This window comes from Scyliorhinus torazame, chromosome X, assembly GCF_047496885.1.
Source record: "Scyliorhinus torazame isolate Kashiwa2021f chromosome X, sScyTor2.1, whole genome shotgun sequence".
Classification (NCBI taxonomy): domain Eukaryota; kingdom Metazoa; phylum Chordata; class Chondrichthyes; order Carcharhiniformes; family Scyliorhinidae; genus Scyliorhinus; species Scyliorhinus torazame.
Window position 1 is genome coordinate 32,262,280 of NC_092738.1, and position 20,941 is coordinate 32,283,220.

Here is a 20,941-nt window from a genome sequence, read left to right on the forward strand (position 1 = left end):
GTGTGGCCTCTCAGGTACACATAAAAGATCCCATGGCATCACTTCGAGCAGGGGAGATCTCCCTGCTGACCTGGCTGGTATTTATCCCTCTACCAATATTACAAAAAAAACTAATTATCTGTGGTCACTATCTCATTGCTGCTTGTGGCTGGAAACATTTCCTACAATACAACAGTGACTACACTTTAAAAGTACTTCATTGGCTGTAAAGTGCATTGGAGTATCCAGAGGTCATGAAAGGCAATAAACAATTGCAAGATCTTTCTTTACCCAATCTCTCTGCAGCAGTCTGTGTTCATGGTATTGGGAAAGAAAATATCCAAGACACCAGCACTGTCAAGCATGGTGTTGGCAGTGTCGTAAGATTTATCCACGGCAATGTTTATCCGTCTTGTGTGATGAGCCACATGGCTATTCCATTTAACACAAGCCCTTCTTAATTGTTCCCAACTCACCCACCATGCGGGAGAGCGGGGCACTCAACCTGCTCCCAGCCCTCTGCCAAATCCAGGTCCAATTGATAACTAAAAGAGATGCACACGAGCTTGCTCCTGCAAACAAAGTGCCTCATCCTGCCCACCCACTCCCAATTGCATGACTCAGATACCAGTCTCCGGCATTACACTGACACACTGCAAACCTATGTTTAAAATAAAAAGGTTATGGGCAGGATTCCGGTCTGCCAGCCGTGTGTATCTTGGTCGCGCGCCCTTCACTGGCAGCGGGATTATAACGACCCCACACCGCCGGGAAGCCCACTAGAGGGGGTACCCGACCAGCAGAAAAATTAAATTGCAACGACTGCAGAATTCCAGTCCATGATTTACGCATTAATGCAGGAATTACAACATGGAAAGCTGGTCTTTTGGCCTAACAGGTTCACATTGGTGTTTATCCTCCACACAAACAGTAATCCTCATCCTGCGTGTGCACTCTGCTTCCAGATTCTGTTAGCCATCCTATCCTTCAATCATTCTTGTATTGTTATTTATTTTTCATTTTAAAAAATAAATAAATTTAGAGTACCCAATTATTTTTTTCCAATTAAGGAGCAATTGGGAGTGGGTGGCACGGTATCACGGTGGCACAGTGGTTAGCACTGCTGCCTCACACCGCCAGTGACCCGGGTTCAATTCCGGCCTCGGGTGACTGTGTGTGGAGTCTGCACGTTCTCCCCATGTGTGCGTGGGTTTCCTCTGGGTGCTCCGGTTTCCTCCCACAGTCCAAAGATGTGCAGGTTGGGTGAATTGGCCACGATAAATTGTCCCTTAGTGTCCAAAAGGTTAGGTGGGGTTACTGGGTTACGGGGATAGGGTGGAGGCATGAGCTTAAGTAGGGTGCTCTTTCCAAGGGACGGTGCAGACTCGATGGGCCGAATGGCCTCCTTCTGCACTGTAAATTCTATGATTCTATGAATTTAGTGGGTCCAATCCACCTAACCTGCACATCTTTGGGTTGTGGGGGTGAAACCCACACAGACACGGGGAGAATGTGCAAACTCCACACGGACAGTGACCCGGGGCCGGGATCGAAACCAGGTCCTCAGCACTGTAGGCAGCAGAATCATTCTTGTATTTAACATGATTTCAGTTTCAATCACTAACTCCAGCTGTGCATTCCACAGTCTCACACAAACCCGGTGTAAAAAGGTTTATCCTGCTATTGCTTCTAAAGCATGTAATCTTACATCTACGCGCTCTTATTCATGGCTCTTCAATCTTTGGAAACTGTTTTTATTCACTCTCTCCTTCGAAATGTTAAACACCGCTATCAAATCAACCTCTTCTGTTCAAAGTGAAAAAACTGAACTTTCCAGGTTAAAAGCATTGTCACTTTTGTGGGTGACACTGATAAAGCAACATTTATTTCCCTTCTTTAATAGCCATTGGGGCATTAAGAGTCAACCACAGTGTGTAGGACTGGCGTCACATGCCAGACAGGGCAGATAGGGTGAAACCCTGAGACCCAATGGTGGCTGGTTAAACGCCACTTTTGTGTAAAGCCCCTGTTTTAATCTTTGGCTGTGCCGAGTTAGCTAATGATCCCAGTCAGCTCCCCTGGAATTGGGGATAGGGGAGGAAAAACTATATTAGTGATGTATCATGTACACAGTCACGATAGCCAGGGTTCCTGTTCCTCCAGCTAGGGTGCGTGCACTAGTACATGATTGGTGAGGACAATACCCAGTTTGTCTCTGGTGCCTCCTAGGATTGAACCAACTCTTTACCGCCTCGACTCATGCATGTAGCATGGTCATTTAGCTGGAATACTGGAGGGGACCCACAATAGCCTATTTGGATTCAACACTTTCAGTAGACGAGGGGAGAAAATTGGGCCAGGGACATTTTTCCTTCAAAAGAATATGATCTTCTTTGAAGCCAGGGACAAACATTAGTAAACTGATTTAAGAGTAAATTGCGTTAATTTTGTGCTTACTTTGGCTTGAGGAAGGACCTTTGGCTCCAGCAGCAAATTCCTTTTGATTTAATCCACTACTTGCAGGCGAGGCAGACACAGCACCCACGCTCTTGGTGAAAATGCCACTGATAAATTTTAACATCTTTCGATCCCGTGCATTGCACTTGGTTCTCTCTGGTGTTGGGATGTCTCGGCTTTGCTCAAAGTCTTCAGCAAGGGTATGAATGTCACTGTTGTCCAAAGTTCTGCTCTTTCCTTTCCCTTGTTCAGTTACTGCCTGGGTAACTCTCCTGTGGAGCATCTCCCCAGTACTCCTTAGGCTTTCCACTCTGGAATACTTCCTGCACCTCACTTGAATTTTCATCTTCATTTCACTCTCTTGCCAAGACAGGCAGTTCGTATAGCGAAGATTCTTCTCCTTTTTCCCTGAGGATTTTATTTGTTCACTTTTACCCTGGTTGCCCCTGGAGCTTCTCGTCGTCAGACCTGGGCTCTTCTCAGCAATCACAGGCAAGGATAGAGGCTTCGGTTTTCCATAGCTTTTCTCCACATGTTGAGAAGGAGTCACAGCTTTTTCTAGTGGCAGATCCCTTTCGACCTGAGCTTTCCTCTCCACTGAAATATCGGGATATTTACTTTTCAATGACTGCTCTAATAGAATGAGAGGGCTTATGGCTCTCTCAGTTTGATCTTTCAAGACTCCTTCTGTTTCAGATTGTCTTGGATCTTCACCTTCAGTCTGTGTTTTGCCATGACTTTTCGCTGAAACCAAAGGACTGGCAAGATTCTCTTCGACCTTGGCACTGGCGCACAACTGGCATGGTTGAATCTTACTATCATGATTCCTGTCATTGGCACCATTAAAATCAGTATGTCTGCACTGGCCTGTGAACTTGGCCTGGAGTGCAGAAAGAGGCAACAGTCCTACATTTTCAGATTTATTTCCAGATTTTAACAATTGTTCATCATGAGGTTTGCTCAGAGATTCATCCACGTCACCCCTATCTGATCTGGCACCATCACCCAATTCTTCATTTCGAACACTGAAGCTGGTTTGATCGTCAATTGCTCCCGGTTGAATTGGCTCAACATTATTTATCACTTTTAACCTCCAATTTTGGGGTCCTTGAAGTCCCTGGCCAGAAGCTCCTTCTTTGCCGTGCAATAAAGAGATCTGCCCTGCTGTCTTGGCGCCAGGCTCCTCTTCCGACGAGGTGGCTTTGTCCCTCTGACAAGTCTCACTCCCACTGCCTCCATCGCTCAGAGGCTCTAATTTCACTAGCGTGAGAGAGATATGAAAAGTAGTCCTTCGTTGCAAGATTGCTCCTCTGTTCATGGGTTCAGAGTACGAAGGTAGCACAGGGCTCTGAAAGGCTCATGGCCCCTTCGCATCACAGCCCACCCATCCGGACAACAATTCTATGTGTTAGGCTTCTTGGAATCCACGATGCAATACAAAAGGAGACATGCTTTGCGCTATAGAACAGAAATCATCCGAAGCATCAAGCATCCTCATTACACAATGCAGACACCCCCCTACCCCTCCCTTACCACAGCTGCAGCTCCCTTTCCAAGGTTTCCGGACATATTCCTATTTGCATATCAGGTGCCAAAAGCAAGTGGAGGAAATACTGAACGGGAGACAAGAAAAGATACGAAAACATTTCAACGCTGAAAAATAACGAAGCACGCTCTAATTCGGAGGAGGAAACCACTGAAATCCTTTCAACACTCTTGGATCAAAACAGCTTGATGAGATAATGAAGACACCAGAGTATACATTGAGAATTCACATTGATTCAGACCTGAAAAGCTCAGTGGGGGTCTTCTGGAAAATGTGGACTGGAATCCCCATCCCCTTCCAGCTCCAAGGAAACAATGTCTTATGTTTAATGGTTACCTCCTCTCATTTTAGCCACACACCCCCCTCATTAAAACACCTATATTAAGTGTTCGGTCATTATTTAAGAGTGGCAGAACTGCCGACTAACATGCGAGAGAGGTGGAAGGGGGGAAATAAGTTGTTCGGTGTTAATCGTTTGTGTAGAAATCCATCCCTCATTTGTCAGTAAGGCAATTACTGCGGGTGAAGCAATATGGATGAGGATGACACATCCCACATTAACGGGAAGAGAGCCAGCAAGCTGTTTGTGTGAGCTACAATTTACAACAAAAAAAAAATACACTCAGAATTTCAGTCAGAAAATGGGTGGGTACCATAACCAGGTTGACAGGCAGGAGAGAGACAGCAAAGGAGAGCACACGCAAGACAGAACCTCCTAAAATCATGGAGAGACTATAACTGTCAATCTCAATAACAATTTAAGTAAATCACACTGCAGACAGGAATAGAACATCCTCAACATCAAATCTAACAAGTCAATCGGCCGTATACGTCTCAAAAAAATGAAGAGAGATGGTGTCTGTAATACACCAAATAAAAATAAAATAAAGTCAATTAAGTAGTGACCTGTGGGTTAAAACAGATTGAAAAAAATAGTCTGCCTCATGTCAGACGACAGCAGTCAGAATGTTTAGTATATACCAAAATAAATAGTTAATTAAAAATAAAATGAAGCTCCTTGGTTGTTAGGATTTTCACCCCCACTACTCTACTGGCACGCCCATTCCCAAGTGGTGATCGCCTTTCTTTTTTTTTTCAATAAAATTACAGTACCCAATTCATTTTTTCCAATTAAGGGGCAATTTAGCGTGGCCAATCCACCTACCCTGCACATCTTTGGGTTGTGGGGGCGAGACCCACGCAAACATGGGGAGAATGTGCAAACTCCACACGGACAGTGACCCAGGGCCGGGATCGAACCTGGGACCTCGGCGCCGTGAGGCAGCAAGGCTAACCCACTGCGCCACCGTGCTGCCCTGCTGATCACCTTTCTGAGTGTAGAGGCATTTCCTGATATCAGTCCTCAATTTGCCTTTTAGTAGTGTCTATCTGCGTGCCCTTTATCTTCTTGCCTCAATTTAGCTTAAGTAATATTGCAAATTAACCCTTTGCGGTATCATTTACTATCTTACATATCTGTACAAAATCGCCTCTCAAATGGCATCTTTGTGTTGTTAAGCCAAAAATAAATTCCACAGGAGATCTGCGGGTCCCTGACTGTATGTAATGTAAAGGCAGCAAGAGATCCCACGCACAACTCAAAATACTGAGAATGCTGGAAATCGGAAATAAAAACAGAAAATGATGGAAATATTCGGCAGGTTTGGCAGCATCTGTGGCGAGAGAAACATTTCAGGTTGACCTTTCATTAGAACAGAGGTTCCGGGCAGCACGGTGGCGCAGCGGTTAGCACTGCTGCCTCACGGTGCCGAGGTCCCAGGTTTGATCCCGGCTCTGGGTCACTGTCCGTGTGGAGTTTGCACATTCTCCCCGTGTTTGCGTGGGTTTCACCCCCACAACCCAAAGATGTGCAGGGTAGGTGGATTGGCCACGCTAAATTACCCCTTAATTGGAAAAAATGAATTGGGTACTCTAAATTTTTTTTTTTTTAATGAACAGAGGTGCCAAAGGATCTGGTTGCACTGACTGGGTTTTCCTCTTTGACCTGTTAAGGGCAGAATGTCCATCCACCCCTTGCAAAGTAAGTGATGGTCAGGGGTAGGCCCTCCCCAAACCCAGACTGCCCATTCCTCATGCTCCAGTTGGGCCTGGTGTGATAGTGGTAACCAGTACTCCATGTAATGGAGGTAACCAGCCTGCACAGGGGTGTATGTGGATTCCAAACAACCCCCACATCCCACCCCCAAATAATTTTCACTTTTCCTCTTAAAGCACAAATCAGTTTCCTCGCTCAGGGGGCCGAAAGGACCATTAGTGGGCTCGGGGGGGGTTGAGACTCCTGGGCAACCTCCCCTCCTCAGGAAAAGTAGGCGCCAGAGGTTTCCAACAGGCATGGACAGCCGAGTGCCAGAATGTGCCTGAAGTGGCGACCTGACCCCTGTAAATGAGGTGCCCCTCCTTCCACTGAGCTGGCAAGTTTCAGTCTGGTCAGTTTCAGTCTGGTCAGTGTCTCTGGAGAATTAGGAGTAAAGGAATTTCAGAACTCTGGTATCTCCAGTTTTCCCGAATAATTCAGACCCTCGGGATCACCCAGATGGTCGGCTCCCCCTGCACTGCCGCCAGTTCATGAATATATCCTCAGTGTCGGTTACTTTAACTAGGCACACTACTCAAGCGGTGGTCTGAAAAGGGGAGGTCTTGGAATGCAGTAGGTAACGCCTAGTCTCTGAACCAGTAGCTCTGGGTTCGAGTCCAACTCCAAGGACTGGATGACCGTGGAAGGCCTTCATAACATCATCGAACAGGTGATTAGCAACCTGCAAATCCTTCCAAGCGGGAGAATCTCCTGGTCAGCCATGCTTGATGCAGAGAAGTGCCCCTCAAGCTATTGCCTCTGTCGGCAGGCTAGCTGCTTCAGGAAACTAGCTATGGAAACAGATGTAAGCTATGTCAGCATGTGTTTCACCTGCCTCATGTATCTTCAGGTCCAAGAAGACCTGGTTTGGTTTTAAGCATGACTGTTAGTGGTTGGTTGTACTTTAACGCGAGACATAGAAGATGAAAAAATATATAATATTGTTTCTTTTTAATTAATTCTTTCAAAGATTTTTTGCGTTTTCAGCAGTTTAATTTAAAGAGGGGAGCAGTCAATGTCTTGTCAATTCAAGTAATCTTTATTGTCACCAGTAGGCTTACATTAACACTGCAATGAAGTTACTGTGAAAATTCCCTCGTCGCCACATTCCGGCGCCTGTTCAGGTACACAGAGGGAGAATTCAGAATGTCCAATTCACTGAACAGCACGTCTTTCGGGACTTGTGGGAGGAAACCCACGCAGACACGGGGAGACCGTACAGACTCCACACAGACAGTGACCCAAGCTGGGAATTGAACATGGGACCCTGGCGCTGTGAAACAACAGTGCTAACCACTGTGCTACCGTGCTGCCCACAAACCACAGAGTCCCTGGGTGAGATCGAACCACCAACCTTCTGGTTCACAGCTGAACGCGCTAACCGATTGCGTCACAGAAACGAGCGCATTGTTAAGGTTTGTTCAGATTCGGTAAGTACATTGTTAACGTTAAAAGGAAGATCATGGGTATTAATTGTCTTTGAGCACGTATAAATAGGGACACCCCTGGGAATATTTTAAATTTGATTTTGTACGTTTACTTTGAATTATTGATTTTTTGTTATCACCCCTCTCATGTTTTGATCTTTAGTTTAATTTATTAATTTTTGTTTTTATCAAAAGAGACTGTAAAATAGGGGATGTCCCTGGGCTTCTGCACAGTCAAGTGCACTGCATTTGGCAGTACTTCAGCTTAGCAGCACTGGACTCGGGAGCAATTTCCCTTTTATTAGTTCATTTATTTTTTATTGGTTATGCTTAAAAGAATAAATATGGGATATCTGGGACACGGGCTTGAGTGGGAGGGGAGCTGTCAATAAACTCTCTCAATAAAGATAGGCTGTGTGCGTTGGTTTTGGCTTCATCAACCAGATGGCATCCTATTAACAATGACATCCTCAGGCGGCACGGCGGCACAGTGGTTAGCACTGCTGCCTCACGGCGCTGAGGACCCGGGTTCAATCCCAGCCCTGGGTCACTGTCCATGTGGAGTTTGCACATTCTCTGTGAGTCTCACCCCCACAACCCAAAGATGTGCAGGGAAGCTGGATGGACCATATCTTTTTATGAAAACAGTAATATATATATATATATATACACAAGGCCAAATGGTACAAACGTTAATTGTGTGTTGGAGAAACAGGGCACCCTCCCCTCAGTACCAATGTACGGGGCAGGGGGAGGGGATACTCTGATTATTAAAATAGTTCACAACACATTTCTACAAAAAACAAACCGTACAAGCACTAAACTTTGCGCTGGAGAGACCAGATACCCTCGCCTCTGTATCAACAGAAGGGAAAGGAAGGGGGTGGTGGGTAGAGAGGGGAAAGGAGGGTGGTGGGGAGGGAGGGAGTCGGGGTGTTGGTGGAGGGAGGGGGGGTGGCCCAATAGGACACTACCTGAACTATTTACGGAGGCAGAAAAACAAAAGAACCTTTAATTATGATGTGCCAGATTCCGGGAGTACCCCAGAGGGGGTGAGAGGCGACAGTGTCAGGCACGAGTGAGATCCGCACCCCGCTACAGAGCGTCTCGTGCACCCTGCGCTCCCGACACTGGGCAGCTGACAGCCTTTGGACAGTCGCCCTCCGGGCCCGAATCCTCCAGCACATGGAGTGCGGCGGGCGACACAGGCCCACCAACCAACCCAGGGCCTGCCTTGATCCAGGATCATCGACAGGCGGGATCTCCTCAGGCTCGTCCCGGGGCTCCGGGCCAGTGGGAGGCGGTGGTGCAGATGCCTGCTCCGCCTCCGCCGCCTGGTCACCGGGAGGCCCCGAAAACAAATCCGGAAACAGGTCCGGGATGGTGGCAGAGATGCCCGAAGGATTAGCCATGCTAAATTGCCCTTTAATTTGAAAAATTAATTGGGTACTCTAAACTGATTTTTAAAAAACAATGACGTCCTCCAATTTGTTTTGGTTCAATGTTCTACTGGCTTTGGTCAGTTGGTGCTCTCTGCATTGGGTGTGCGCATGGAGTCAAGTTGCTAGATCACATCTGCTTCACCTTTAGCCATCTTCAGACTCAAAAGACTCCCCATGTTCAATCCTGGTCTGTGCTGGCCTCAGTCAGAGGCTAGAGGCACAAAGCTGCAAGACGAGGGAAGACGGGGAAATTTGACTTGATCTGTAAATCTCTGCTGCAAGTATCCAGCACCTTCAGCAGTTGGCACTAAAAAGTCAGCATTATTGTTCGCTTAAACCACAGCCCGTAAGTGATGGAAGTTCCAAGCCACTGCAGGTAGTGACACATTCTTGTGAGTGTTACTGAAACACGTCTGCAGTAATCACACCGAAAAGCTTTGATTAAGCAAGCTTCAATGAAAATGTTTGCCTTAAGTAGCATGCAGGCAATGTTTACCAGCTAGAGCGGTACTGTAAAGAAAGGAAGACACACTTAGCAAGTAACTCGTTATTCACAGCACTTTACTGTTGCACTCTGCTGTGCCATTTATCTGGAGTACTGTCCCCAATGGAACAAATATGTTTGGACTCTGCTGCTAAGGCCTTCTCCAGAACTTTGTTTTTAAATTTAGAGTACCCAATTCTTTTTTTCCCAATTAAGGGGCAATCCACCTACCCAGCACATCTTTGGGTTGTGGGGGTGAGACCCACGTAGACACGGGGAGAACGTGCAAACTCCACACGGACAGTGACTCCGGGCTGGGATCGAACCTGGGACCTCGGCGCCGTGAGGCAGCAGTGCTAACCACTGCGCCACTCCTGCCTTCTCCAAAACTAATAACCCATGTAGAAATTTGCAATTATTTATTAAATGGCACCATTGCTCTGCAATGACTCCGGTTGGAGCAATAAAGACTGGAAAACCTCAGGTACTGGAGCTTAAAGGAATAAATTAGGAAGACTGGTTGCACAGGCTCCATCGTATTCCCTTGAATATCGAGGATTAAGGAATGGTCTAACGCAGTGGTTAGCATTGCTGCCTCACGGCACCGAGGTCCCAGGTTCGATCCCGGCTCTGGGTCACTGTCCGTGTGGAGTTTGCACATTCTCCCCGTGTCTGCGTGGGTTTCACCCCCACAACCCAAAGATGTGCAGGTTAGGTGGATTGGCCACGCTAAATTGCCCCTTAATTGGAAAAGATGAATTGGATACTCTAAATTATTTTTAAAATGGAATGGTCTAATTGATGAAGACGACTAAAGGATTTGAGGAAGATTGAAACTACTTCCTCTGGTGTGGGAGAGTAGGGGGCATGACTTCAAACTTCGAGCCGGGGGATGTCATAGAATCATAGAACATACAGTGCAGAAGGAGGCCATTCGGCCCATCAAGTCTGCACCGGCTCTTGGAAAGAGCATCCCACCCAAGCCCATCCTATCCCCGCAACCCAGTAGCCCCACCTAACCTCTTTTTTTGACACTAAGGGTAATTTAGCGTGGCCAATCCACCTAACCTGTACATCTTTGGACTGTGGGAGGAAACCGGAGTACCCGGAGGAAACCCTCGCAGACACGGAGAGAACGTGCAGACTCCGCACAGCCAGTGACCCAGCGGGGAATCGAACCTGGGACCCTGGAGCTGTGAAGCAACTGTGCTAACCACTGTGCTACCGTGCCGTCAGGAAGCACTTCTTCAAACAAAGGGGATAGTGGAAATCTGGAACTCTCCACCCTTCCCCCCCACCCCCCCCAAAAAAAAACAGTTGAGGCTGGGGGACAAATGAACATTTCAAAGCTGAGATTGATCGATCTTTGTTGGGTAAGGGGATTGAGGGTTACGGAACCCAGGTAGGTAGATGGAGCTAGAATGATTTGATTGAATGGCCCAGAAGGTTCGAGGGGCTGAATGGCCTCCTCCTGTTCCTGTGTCCATGCTGATTTCAGTCTTGGCTGTGGTGGAAGCACTACAGTTGGCTGCTGAGTGAGAGAAAGGGGAAAATCGACCAATTTCACTGCAATTTCCAGCAGATCAGGGTGAGGGTAGGATTGGGCTATGGTGTGAAATGCCTCGATAATTGGATCATCACGGCTCACTCCTGAAATCTGGCCATTTAGGCAAGATAGTAGAGGTTCATACTGCTTGTTGGCGTGTTGGGGTGGGAGGGGAATCAATGCCCTTGGGGAAAGCAGGGAGAAAATGGGAGGGGGAAAGAAATTAAGCTGCGTTTGCAAACTGCACAGAACAGAAAAATAAACTGCACATTCCAAAGAAACTGAAGAATATTCGCCACATTGTGGGGGAGACTGCGATGAGCAGATAGCAATAAATACGCACACTGCACATCCATTACTAAGGGAGCAGACTGCATTACACAGCACAAAGCTGCTGGAAGGCGAGCAGAAATCAGACAAGAGCCTATTCAGATCACAGTTAAATAACGCAGTGTGTGGTCCACCATAAAAGGAGCAAATTTCCAATTGTACTGTGCACAAAAAATGAAACAAAAAGACAAACATGTCTCCCTACGCAACAACGCAAAAGGCCCTCCGTCACAATGCACAGGACTGCTGCTTACTTGGGTTATAATATACAAGGGTGGAGATTAAGTGATCGGGGCTTCTATTGTGTCTCACGGTGACATTTACCAGCTGGTCGTTGGACACAAATCACTGAAATTACTTTAATGCAACAACACACGAACAAAGGAGGTTTAACGAGTACAAATTTACAGACATGAGCAGTTGATAAACAATAAGAAGTGTGTCAGTCTGGCTGTGACACACGGGAGTACCAGTGAGTGAGGGCTGGGGTAGAAACAGAAAATGCTGGTCAAACTCAGCAGGTCTGGCAGCAACTATGGAGAGAGAAAAACAGAGTTAATGTTTCGAGTCCAACATAACTGTTCCGAGCCTGGGGGGTGACATTTAGAATATCCAATTCATTTTTTCCCAATAAGGGGCAATTTAGAGTTGTCAATCCACCTACCCTGCACATCTTTGGGTTGTGGGGGCGAAACCCACGCAGACACACGGACAGTGACCCAGGGCCGGGATCGAACCTGGGACCTCGGCGCCGCGTGGTAGCAGTGCTAACCACTGTGCCACCGTGCTGCCCCCATTTTGTGCAATATGAACTGGAAGCAGATGATTCGGTTTTTGGGTATTCAGCCTTCTCTGGGTAGTACTCAGTGCTGCACAAAATGTCATCCTGTTCCCGAAGATCAATTAGGACTTCAGAATGTGTGTCTGGGATCAATCTGGTTTTAGGATTCAAAAATCAAGTCTTCAGATCAGATTCAGGTCCTCTGAACAGATGTCCTGAATCCAAAGGCTCCAATTTGTTCCAATGGATGTGATCTTGCCTCCACAGTTCATGCCTCGGAAATTTTTTATGTTGTGCGTTGGATGTATTTTCAGAGCAAGTCCTTGATTTATTCATGCTGTTATCTGCATCCGTTTCGCAGTACGTAAGTGGCAGATCGAGCAGATGAAAGGATTTTCTGAACCTTTCTTGGGCATGTAAAATGTTGATCAGTAGAAATTTGGCTCTTTGACTTTGGTAATTTAGCAGCAACATGAACACCAAATGCTTGTTGCCCACGGCACAGCACTGAGGTAAAAATACCATCGACCTGCTCCTAACCCAGAGCACAGGAAGACAAACGCACACAGTCAGTCAGACAGAGGGTCAGTCATTCAGACGGGCAGGGGGTCAGAGGGGCAGGGGGCCCGTCGGGCAGGGGGCCCGTCGGGCAGGGGGCCCGTCGGGCAGGGGGCCCGTCGGGCAGAGGGCCCGTCGGGCAGAGGGCCCGTCCGGCAGAGGGCCCGTCCGGCAGAGGGCCCGTCAGGCAGAGGGCCCGTCAGGCAGAGGGCCCGTCAGGCAGAGAGTCAGTCAGACAGAGAGTCAGTCAGACAGAGAGTCAGTCAGACAGAGAGTCAGTCAGACAGAGAGTCAGTCAGACAGAGAGTCAGTCAGACAGAGAGTCAGTCAGACAGAGAGTCAGTCAGACAGAGAGTCAGTCAGACAGAGAGTCAGTCAGACAGAGAGTCAGTCAGACAGAGAGTCAGTCAGACAGAGAGTCAGTCAGACAGAGAGTCAGTCAGACAGAGAGTCAGTCAGACAGAGAGTCAGTCAGACAGAGAGTCAGTCAGACAGAGAGTCAGTCAGACAGAGAGTCAGTCAGACAGAGAGTCAGTCAGACAGAGAGTCAGTCAGACAGAGAGTCAGTCAGACAGAGAGTCAGTCAGACAGAGAGTCAGTCAGACAGAGAGTCAGTCAGACAGAGAGTCAGTCAGACAGAGAGTCAGTCAGACAGAGAGTCAGTCAGACAGAGAGTCAGTCAGACAGAGAGTCAGTCAGACAGAGAGTCAGTCAGACTGAGAGTCAGTCAGACTGAGAGTCAGACAGTCAGACTGAGAGTCAGTCAGTCAGACAGAGAGTCAGTCAGTCAGACAGAGAGTCAGTCAGTCAGACAGAGAGTCAGTCAGTCAGACAGAGAGTCAGTCAGTCAGACAGAGAGTCAGTCAGTCAGACAGAGAGTCAGTCAGTCAGACAGAGAGTCAGTCAGACAGTCAGTCAGTCAGACAGAGAGTCAGTCAGTCAGTCAGACAGAGAGTCAGTCAGTCAGTCAGACAGACAGAGAGTCAGTCAGTCAGACAGAGAGTCAGTCAGTCAGACAGAGAGTCAGTCAGTCAGACAGAGAGGCAGTCAGTCAGACAGTCATCAGGCTCCGAGATGCTGCTTAGCTCATCTTAAACTAACACGTCTAGTTGGCCAATCAGATAGCAGCATTCACTGTTGCCATGGAGAGATCTATTGGCTGCAGCATCCTGGTCCCCTATCTGACGCAGCAGACCCCGATACGGAGAGCGAATGCCTTTCAAATAAGTAGGGACATCAGCAGAAGATATTGAATGGTTAACACTAGTCTCAGTAACATTCAAAACACACGGGTTATTTTGTTTTATTGATGTGGGCAGACGGACTGAAAGATCTGCTGTGGACTTGCAAGCTGGGTATGGGAATATTAAAGAGTACACATCATTGGGAGGATTCCTATCAGAATAAACACTGCACCTGTCTGAGGCTGATGTGACATCAGGGCACTGGTTCCAAGTGTCAGCTAATTGAACTATTCTATTATTTTACTAACACGATGGGGGAAATTCTACTTTGCTCAGAATTCAATAACTACAACAGCATCCGTTACAGTGTGTTTAGTATATACTGACGTACGCTGTGGCCAAAATGTATCCTTCAACCTACACCACTGAAGTAGATTATTTTGTAGTTAGTCACACTGCTGTTTGTGAGAGTTTACTGTGTGCAAACTGGTTGTTGCATTTCCTACATTAAAACAGTGACTTCAAAAGCAGCATTGGCTGTGAAGTGCTTTAGGATGTACCCAGGTCATAAATGTGCGATATAAATGCAACCTCAAGTTTTTTTCTGACCTGCAACATGGAATTATAGCATTTTACAGCACAGAAAGAGGCCCTTCGACTCATTGCGTCCATGTTGGCCATCAATCTTTTATGTACTCTAATCCCATTTTCAAATACTTGGCCCGTAGCCTTGTATGCTGTGGTGTTTCAAGTGCTCGTCTAAATAAATACTTCAGAAATGTTGTGAGTGGGCGGCACGTGGCACAGTGGTTAGCACTGTAGCCTACGGCGCTGAGGACCCGGGTTCGAATCCTGGCCCCAGGTCACTGTCCGTGTGGAGTTTGCACATTCACCCCCACAACCCAAAGATGTGCAGGTAGGTGAATTGGCCACGCTAAATTGCTGCTTAATTGGAAAAAATAATTGGGTACTCTATTATTTAAAAAAATGAAATGTTGTGAGGGTTCCCGCTGCCTCTACCACCCTTTCAGGCAGCGAGTTCCAGATTCCAACCACCCTCGAGGTGAAAAAAGGTTTTTCTCACATCTGCTCTAAACCTCCTGCTCCTTACCTTAAATCGACACCCGCTGGTTATTGACCCCTCCCCTAAGGGGGAAAGATCCTTCATAGGTGAAAGGTAAAGTCACTACAGAGCCAGATGACCAGAGGCTACTTTCTCCATCGAGGGGGAGAGCTGACTGGTGGTGATTTAACCTGAGGGTCACCACACCTCAGGCGAGGGGAAAGGTTGAGAAGGCGGGGCCTTCATGAATAACCTCAGCCGGTACGGGGGATTGAACCCACGCTGCTGACCTTGCTCCGCATCACAAACCAGCTGTCTATCCAACCGAGCTAAACCGGCCCCTCCTTCCTTTCTCTTGATAGCTGAAACACTCCAGCCCAGGCAACATCCTGGTGAATTGTCTCTACATCCTCTCCAGTGCGATCACATCCTTCCTATAGTGAGGTGACCAGAACTGCACACAGTACTCCAGCTGTGGCCTAACCAGTGTTTTATACAGCTCCATCATCACCATCCTGCTCTTCTATACGGTGCCTCGGTTAATAAAGGCAAGAATTGCATATGCTTTCTTAACTACCTTACCTACCTGTCCTGCTGCCCTCAGGGATCTATGGACATGCACCGCAAGGTTCCGCTGATCATCTGTACTTCCCAGGGTCCTACCATTCATTGTATATTCCCTTACCTTGTTAGTCCTCCCAGAATGCATTACCTCACACTTTTAAAATTCCATTTGCCATTGTTTTGCCCATATCAGCCCGTCTATATCATCATGTAATCTAAGGCTTTCCCCTCGCTATTTATCACACCACCAATTTTTGTGTCATCTGCTAACTTACTGATCACACCTCCTACATTTACGATTATTAATGTGTACTACAAACAGCAAAGGGACCCAGCACCGATCCCTGCGGAACACCACTGAAGACAGGCTTCCAGTCACAAAAACAACTTTCGACCATTACCCTCTGCCTTCTGCCACAAAGCCAATTTTGGATCCAATTTGCCCTGGATCCATGGGCTCTTACTTAATGATCAGTCTCCCATACAGGACTTTGTCAAAAGCCTTACTGAAGTCCATGTAGACTACATCAACCACACTGCCCTCATCTACACACCTAGTCACCGCCTCAAAACATTCAACCAAATATGAAGACATGATCTCCCTTTGACAAAGGCATCCTGCCTATCCTTGATTAATCCTTGCCACCCCAAGTAGAGATTAATTCTGTCCCTTAAAATCTTTTCCAATAGTTTCCCTACCACTGAAGTTAGACTCTCTGCCCTATAATTTCCTGGTTTGTCTGTTAGGATTCCTGTTAGGATCCCGGATGAGAACCCAATTATTTGCAATTTGTAAAACTGTTAGGAAATGTCACTGCACAACAGGAGTGATAACACGGACCAATAGGTATCTTTTGTGGTGAAACAAACTTTAATTTAAACACAGAATTGACCACATTAGCAACAAAGAAATAGCTTTACAGTAAACAGCTTTTAAGAAAGAGAGAAAACTTTAAATTACTTCCTAAATCTGCCACTATATTCCAATTAACCAAACCAATATATTTCAAATACCAGTTAACAACCAGGATTTTACTTGTTTTTCGCTATGCAGAACCTTTGGAGAGAGAACGTTTTAGGGCCAAACTGAAACACCTCTGTTCAGATGATAGTTCGAGGACTAACTGCCTTTTCAGACAGATCTGCCTCCTCTCATTAACTACATCATCTATACCCAAAGCACAAGGCATTCTTTTGTCTCTTCTTACAAGATGTGCCTTGACCTGTTCAGTCAGGACCAAATACAATACCCAAATAAATTATGTACCATGGGTCTTCCAAATTGTAAACAAAATTCCATTAGCTTGCTATCTGTAAACAAGTAAATGATTCTCAAGATCTATCAGCAGAACACTTCACCTGCAAATCAATGATTACCTCGCCTTTACAACACCATAATTACAGCTCAAGCAGTTGTACGGTCTGTAAGCATTTTAACCCAGGTTTTAGTAACATTGTTGCAACAAATATAAAATATGACAACTTATTTTAATCACATCCCTACCACCCTTCTTGAATAATGGTTCTACATTACCTATCCTCCAGTCCTCTGGCACCTTTCCTGTGGCCAGAAAAGATTTGAAAATTGTAAGAGCTTTTGCAATCTCCTCCCTTGCCTCCGACAGCAGCTTGGGATACATCTCACCTGGGCCTTGGGATTCATCCACTAAAACTGTTAATACCTCCTCCCTCTCAATGTTAATTTGTTCATGAACATCACAGTCCCCTCCTTGATTCCTATACCACACTGTCCTTCTCCATAGTGAACACACACGTAAAGTACTCAGAAAAACCTCTCCCATGTCTTCCGGCTCCACCCACAGATTGCCACGTTGGCCCCAATAGGCCCTACTCTTTCCCTGGTCATCACCTTGCCCATAATATACTGATAAAACACCATTTGAATTTTCTTCTATTTTACCTGCCAGTGTTTTTTCATGCCCCCTCTTTGTTCTCCTCATCTTGTTTTGAAGTAACCCCCTGGACTTTCTATACTCTTCTGAGGCTTCTGCTGTTTTGGGCATTTGGTATCTTTCATAAGCCTCCCTGTTTTTTCTTGTCCAACCCTTGACACCCAGGACTTGTGGCTCCCACCCTTCACTTTTACAGGAACGCTCTCAATTTCTGTTTTGAATGAATCCCACTGCTCTGATGTAGATTTTCCTCCAAGTAGCTGCTCCAGGTTTATCTAGACTTATCCTATTAAAATTGGCCTTTCCCCAATTCAGAACCTTTATTTCTGGTCCATCTTTGTCCCTTTCCATAACTACCTTAAATCCTACTGAGTTAGGGTCACAGTCACCAAAATGCTCCCCCATCGAAACATCTACCACTTGATCGACTTCATTCTCTAAAACTAGGTCCAGCACCACCACCTCTCTTGTAGGGCTTTTAGCGTAATGGCATAAAAGTCTCTCTTGGATTCATTTCAAAGTTCCACCCCTTCTAAGCCTTTCACACTTTGACTATCCCAGTTAATATTGGGAACGTTGACTAGCCAGGGTTGGAAACGGGTGCGGAGGCAGATGTTGCAGCTTTCACCTCGTTGATCGCCGGAAGGCGGATCCTGTTAGGGTGGAGATCAACCCTAACAGGAGATCAAAGGGCAGCACAGTAGCATAGTGGTTAGCACAGTTGATTCACAGCTCCAGGGTCCCAGGTTCGATTCCCGGCTTGGGTCACTGTCTGTGCGGAGTCTGCACATTCTCCCCGTGTCTGTGTGGGTTTCCTCCAGGTGCTCCGGTTTCCTCCCACAGTCCAAAGATGTGCAGATTAGGTGGATTGGCCATGCTAAATTGTCCCTTAGTGTCCAAAGATGTGCAGGTTAGGTGGATTGGCCATGTTAAATTGCCCCTTAGTGTCCAAAAAATGTTAAGTGGGGGCTACTAGGTTACGGGGATAGGGTAGATACGTGGGCTTCAGTAGGGTGCTCTTTGTAAGGGCTGGTGCAGACTCGATGGGCCAAATGGCCTCCTTCTGCACTGTAAATTCTATGATTCTATGAACCTCTCCACCCTGTGCCCTGGCGTGGCGGGGAGACCTGCTGGAATTCTTGACGCTTGAAAAGGTGAAATTTGAACTGAGGGGAAGGATGGAGCGGTTCTACAATTCATGGGCGTTATTCATTGTGGACTTTCGAGAATTGGATCACATCATACATTAGGGGGGTTGGGGGTATGTGTTAATGGTGACAATGGGCGATTCCTGATTCCTCTTTGTCATTTGTTTATGTTACATGCGGGCTAATGTTTGGGGGTTTGGTGGGAGGATGGGATCGTTGTTATTGATTTGGGGATTGACATTACATTTGTTACTGATTATTGTTTATTGTTGGGTGTAAATTTGGAAGAAAATGTGAAAAAGGAGTCGAATAAAAATATTTTTTTGAAAAATATTGGGAAGGTTGAAATCCCCTACTATTATTGCCCTATTCTTTTTGAGATTTGCCTACATATCTGCCCTTGTATCTCTCCCCGACTGTTTGGGGGCTATAGGACACTCCCAGCAATGTGACTGCCCCCTTTTTATTTCTGAATTCTACACCCCACAGCCTCCCACTTCAAAAGAGAGCTGCCAGTCCTGCCCCTCCCTCAACCATATCTCTATAGCAATAAGATCATATTTCCATGTGCTTATCATAATAATGAGAATAATCTTTATTAGTGTCACAAGTAGGCTTACATTAACACTGCAATTAAGTTACTGTGAAAAGAGCCTGTTCGGGTACATTGAGGGAGAATTCGGAATGTCTAATTCACCTAACAAGTACGTCGTCAGGGACTTGTGGGAGGAAACCGGAGCACCCGGAGGAAACCCACGCAGACACAGGGAGAACGTGCAGACTTTGCACAGACAGTGACCCAAGCCAGGAATCGAACCCGGGTTCCTGGCACTGTGAAGCAACAGTGCTAACCTCTGTGCTATTGTGCTGCCCATACATCTACATCCTCAATTCATCTGCCTTACTTGCTAGACTCCCTGCATTAAAATAAATGCCATCCAACCTTGCCATACTGCTCCCTTGTGCCTTAATTTATCTATAATCACGCTATTTTCATCTATATTTGGCTGTATATCACCCCCTACTCTATCTCCGTCCCATATCCCACGCCCCTGCCAAATTAGTTTAAACCCCAACGCCCAACAGCACGAGCAAAGCTCCCCTCAAGGATGCTCGCGAGTCCTGTTCCGGTTTAGGTGCAACTCGGCCAACTTGTGCAGGTCCCACCTTCCCCAGAAACGGACCCAGTGATCCAGGAAATTAAAGCCGTCCCTCCTACACCATCTCTTCAGCTACGCATTGATCTGCTCTATCCCCCTATTCCTATACTCACTGGCATGTGGCACTGGGAGTAATCCAGAGATTACAACTATGGAGATTCTGCTTTTCTATCTGCTACCTCGCTCCCTAAAGTCTTGTTGCAGGACCTCGCCCCTCTTTCTCCCTATGTTGTTGGTGCCAATGTGAACCATGACCTCGGTCTGTTCGCCCCGCCCTTCTGAATGCCCTGCAGCCGTCCAGTGACATCCTTGACCCTGGCACCAGGGAAGCATCATATCATCCTCGAGTCACGTCTACAGCAGCATAAACGCCTGCCTGCACCCCTCACTATTGAGTCTGTATTTATGAACACTGCCCGTTGACAAGACTAAACAAAATTGCTATGTTCTTGTTCCTATATTCTGCCAGAAGTTAATGGGAAAGCTCACACATGAAGACGAGTCACTTGAGGGGAGGTACTGGTTGGTTAAGGATCAACACCTTTAAAACAAGAGTGGAGAAATGTGGGGTGTGAGGGAATAACTAATTTAGGCCCAAATTATCCAATTGTACCTCCTTTAAGGTGAGTGTTGATTTTGAACTGGTAATGAACACCATGGTTAAATAGCTTGTAAAATCCCTTACTTTTTAAAGTTCACTAGGTAAGTGGTTAAACTAATGAAGCATTTAGTGGAGTGCATGACATTTTACTTTTTAACCTCCTGTATACTGCAGTATTGAGACGCCCAGGAGGCGAACAAATTTTTCTAATGTGTGGCATCCAGATGGCATTTGATTTACACAGCATTACTATAAATAGTGCAGCTGACTATATGATTCAACTGTCTGAAAAACCCAAACCCACTTCCTGTTTGCTTCCAATAACCTTCCTGTCAAGTCTAGCACACCAAACTATCACCCCAGTATGTACCGATCGACACCACACTGCTGATAATGGGCCAAATGTCCTCTGTCTGTGTCGGTCTATGATTTTGTCAAGCTAACTGATAAAATATGATTAAATCTGCTTTTGCTGACTCAATTCTTTGTCCACCTTCATCTACTCACATTCTTATCCTCACTATCTCCTCTAGTCTCCAGAGGAGCTTCCACGTCTATTTTACATTTAGTGGTTTCCAGGAACCTTGGTTTCCTTTTTCTTGCCAAACATTTTCTTTCCCACTCAATAACGCTCTGGCTCTCCTTTTTATTCTCTCTCCATCT

General features: G+C 46.4%; 1 protein-coding gene across 4 annotated transcripts in view; it reads right to left on the minus strand.

The window, feature by feature from the left end:
- Nucleotides 1–20,941, minus strand: part of LOC140405491 (arf-GAP with GTPase, ANK repeat and PH domain-containing protein 1-like) — a 196,809-nt gene that overhangs the window by 119,408 nt on the left and 56,460 nt on the right. Inside the window, exon 1 of one of the 4 annotated variants that reach the window (XM_072494006.1) lies at nucleotides 2,437–4,245. The exons of 2 other annotated variants lie outside the window; for them this stretch is intronic. In XM_072494006.1, coding sequence (XP_072350107.1) covers nucleotides 2,437–3,754 — 1,318 coding nt within the window. In that variant the 5' untranslated portion in view covers nucleotides 3,755–4,245. Of the gene's footprint in view, nucleotides 1–2,436; nucleotides 4,246–20,941 lie in introns of those variants that run through there. One more of the 4 variants, XM_072494007.1, reaches the window with a different exon arrangement.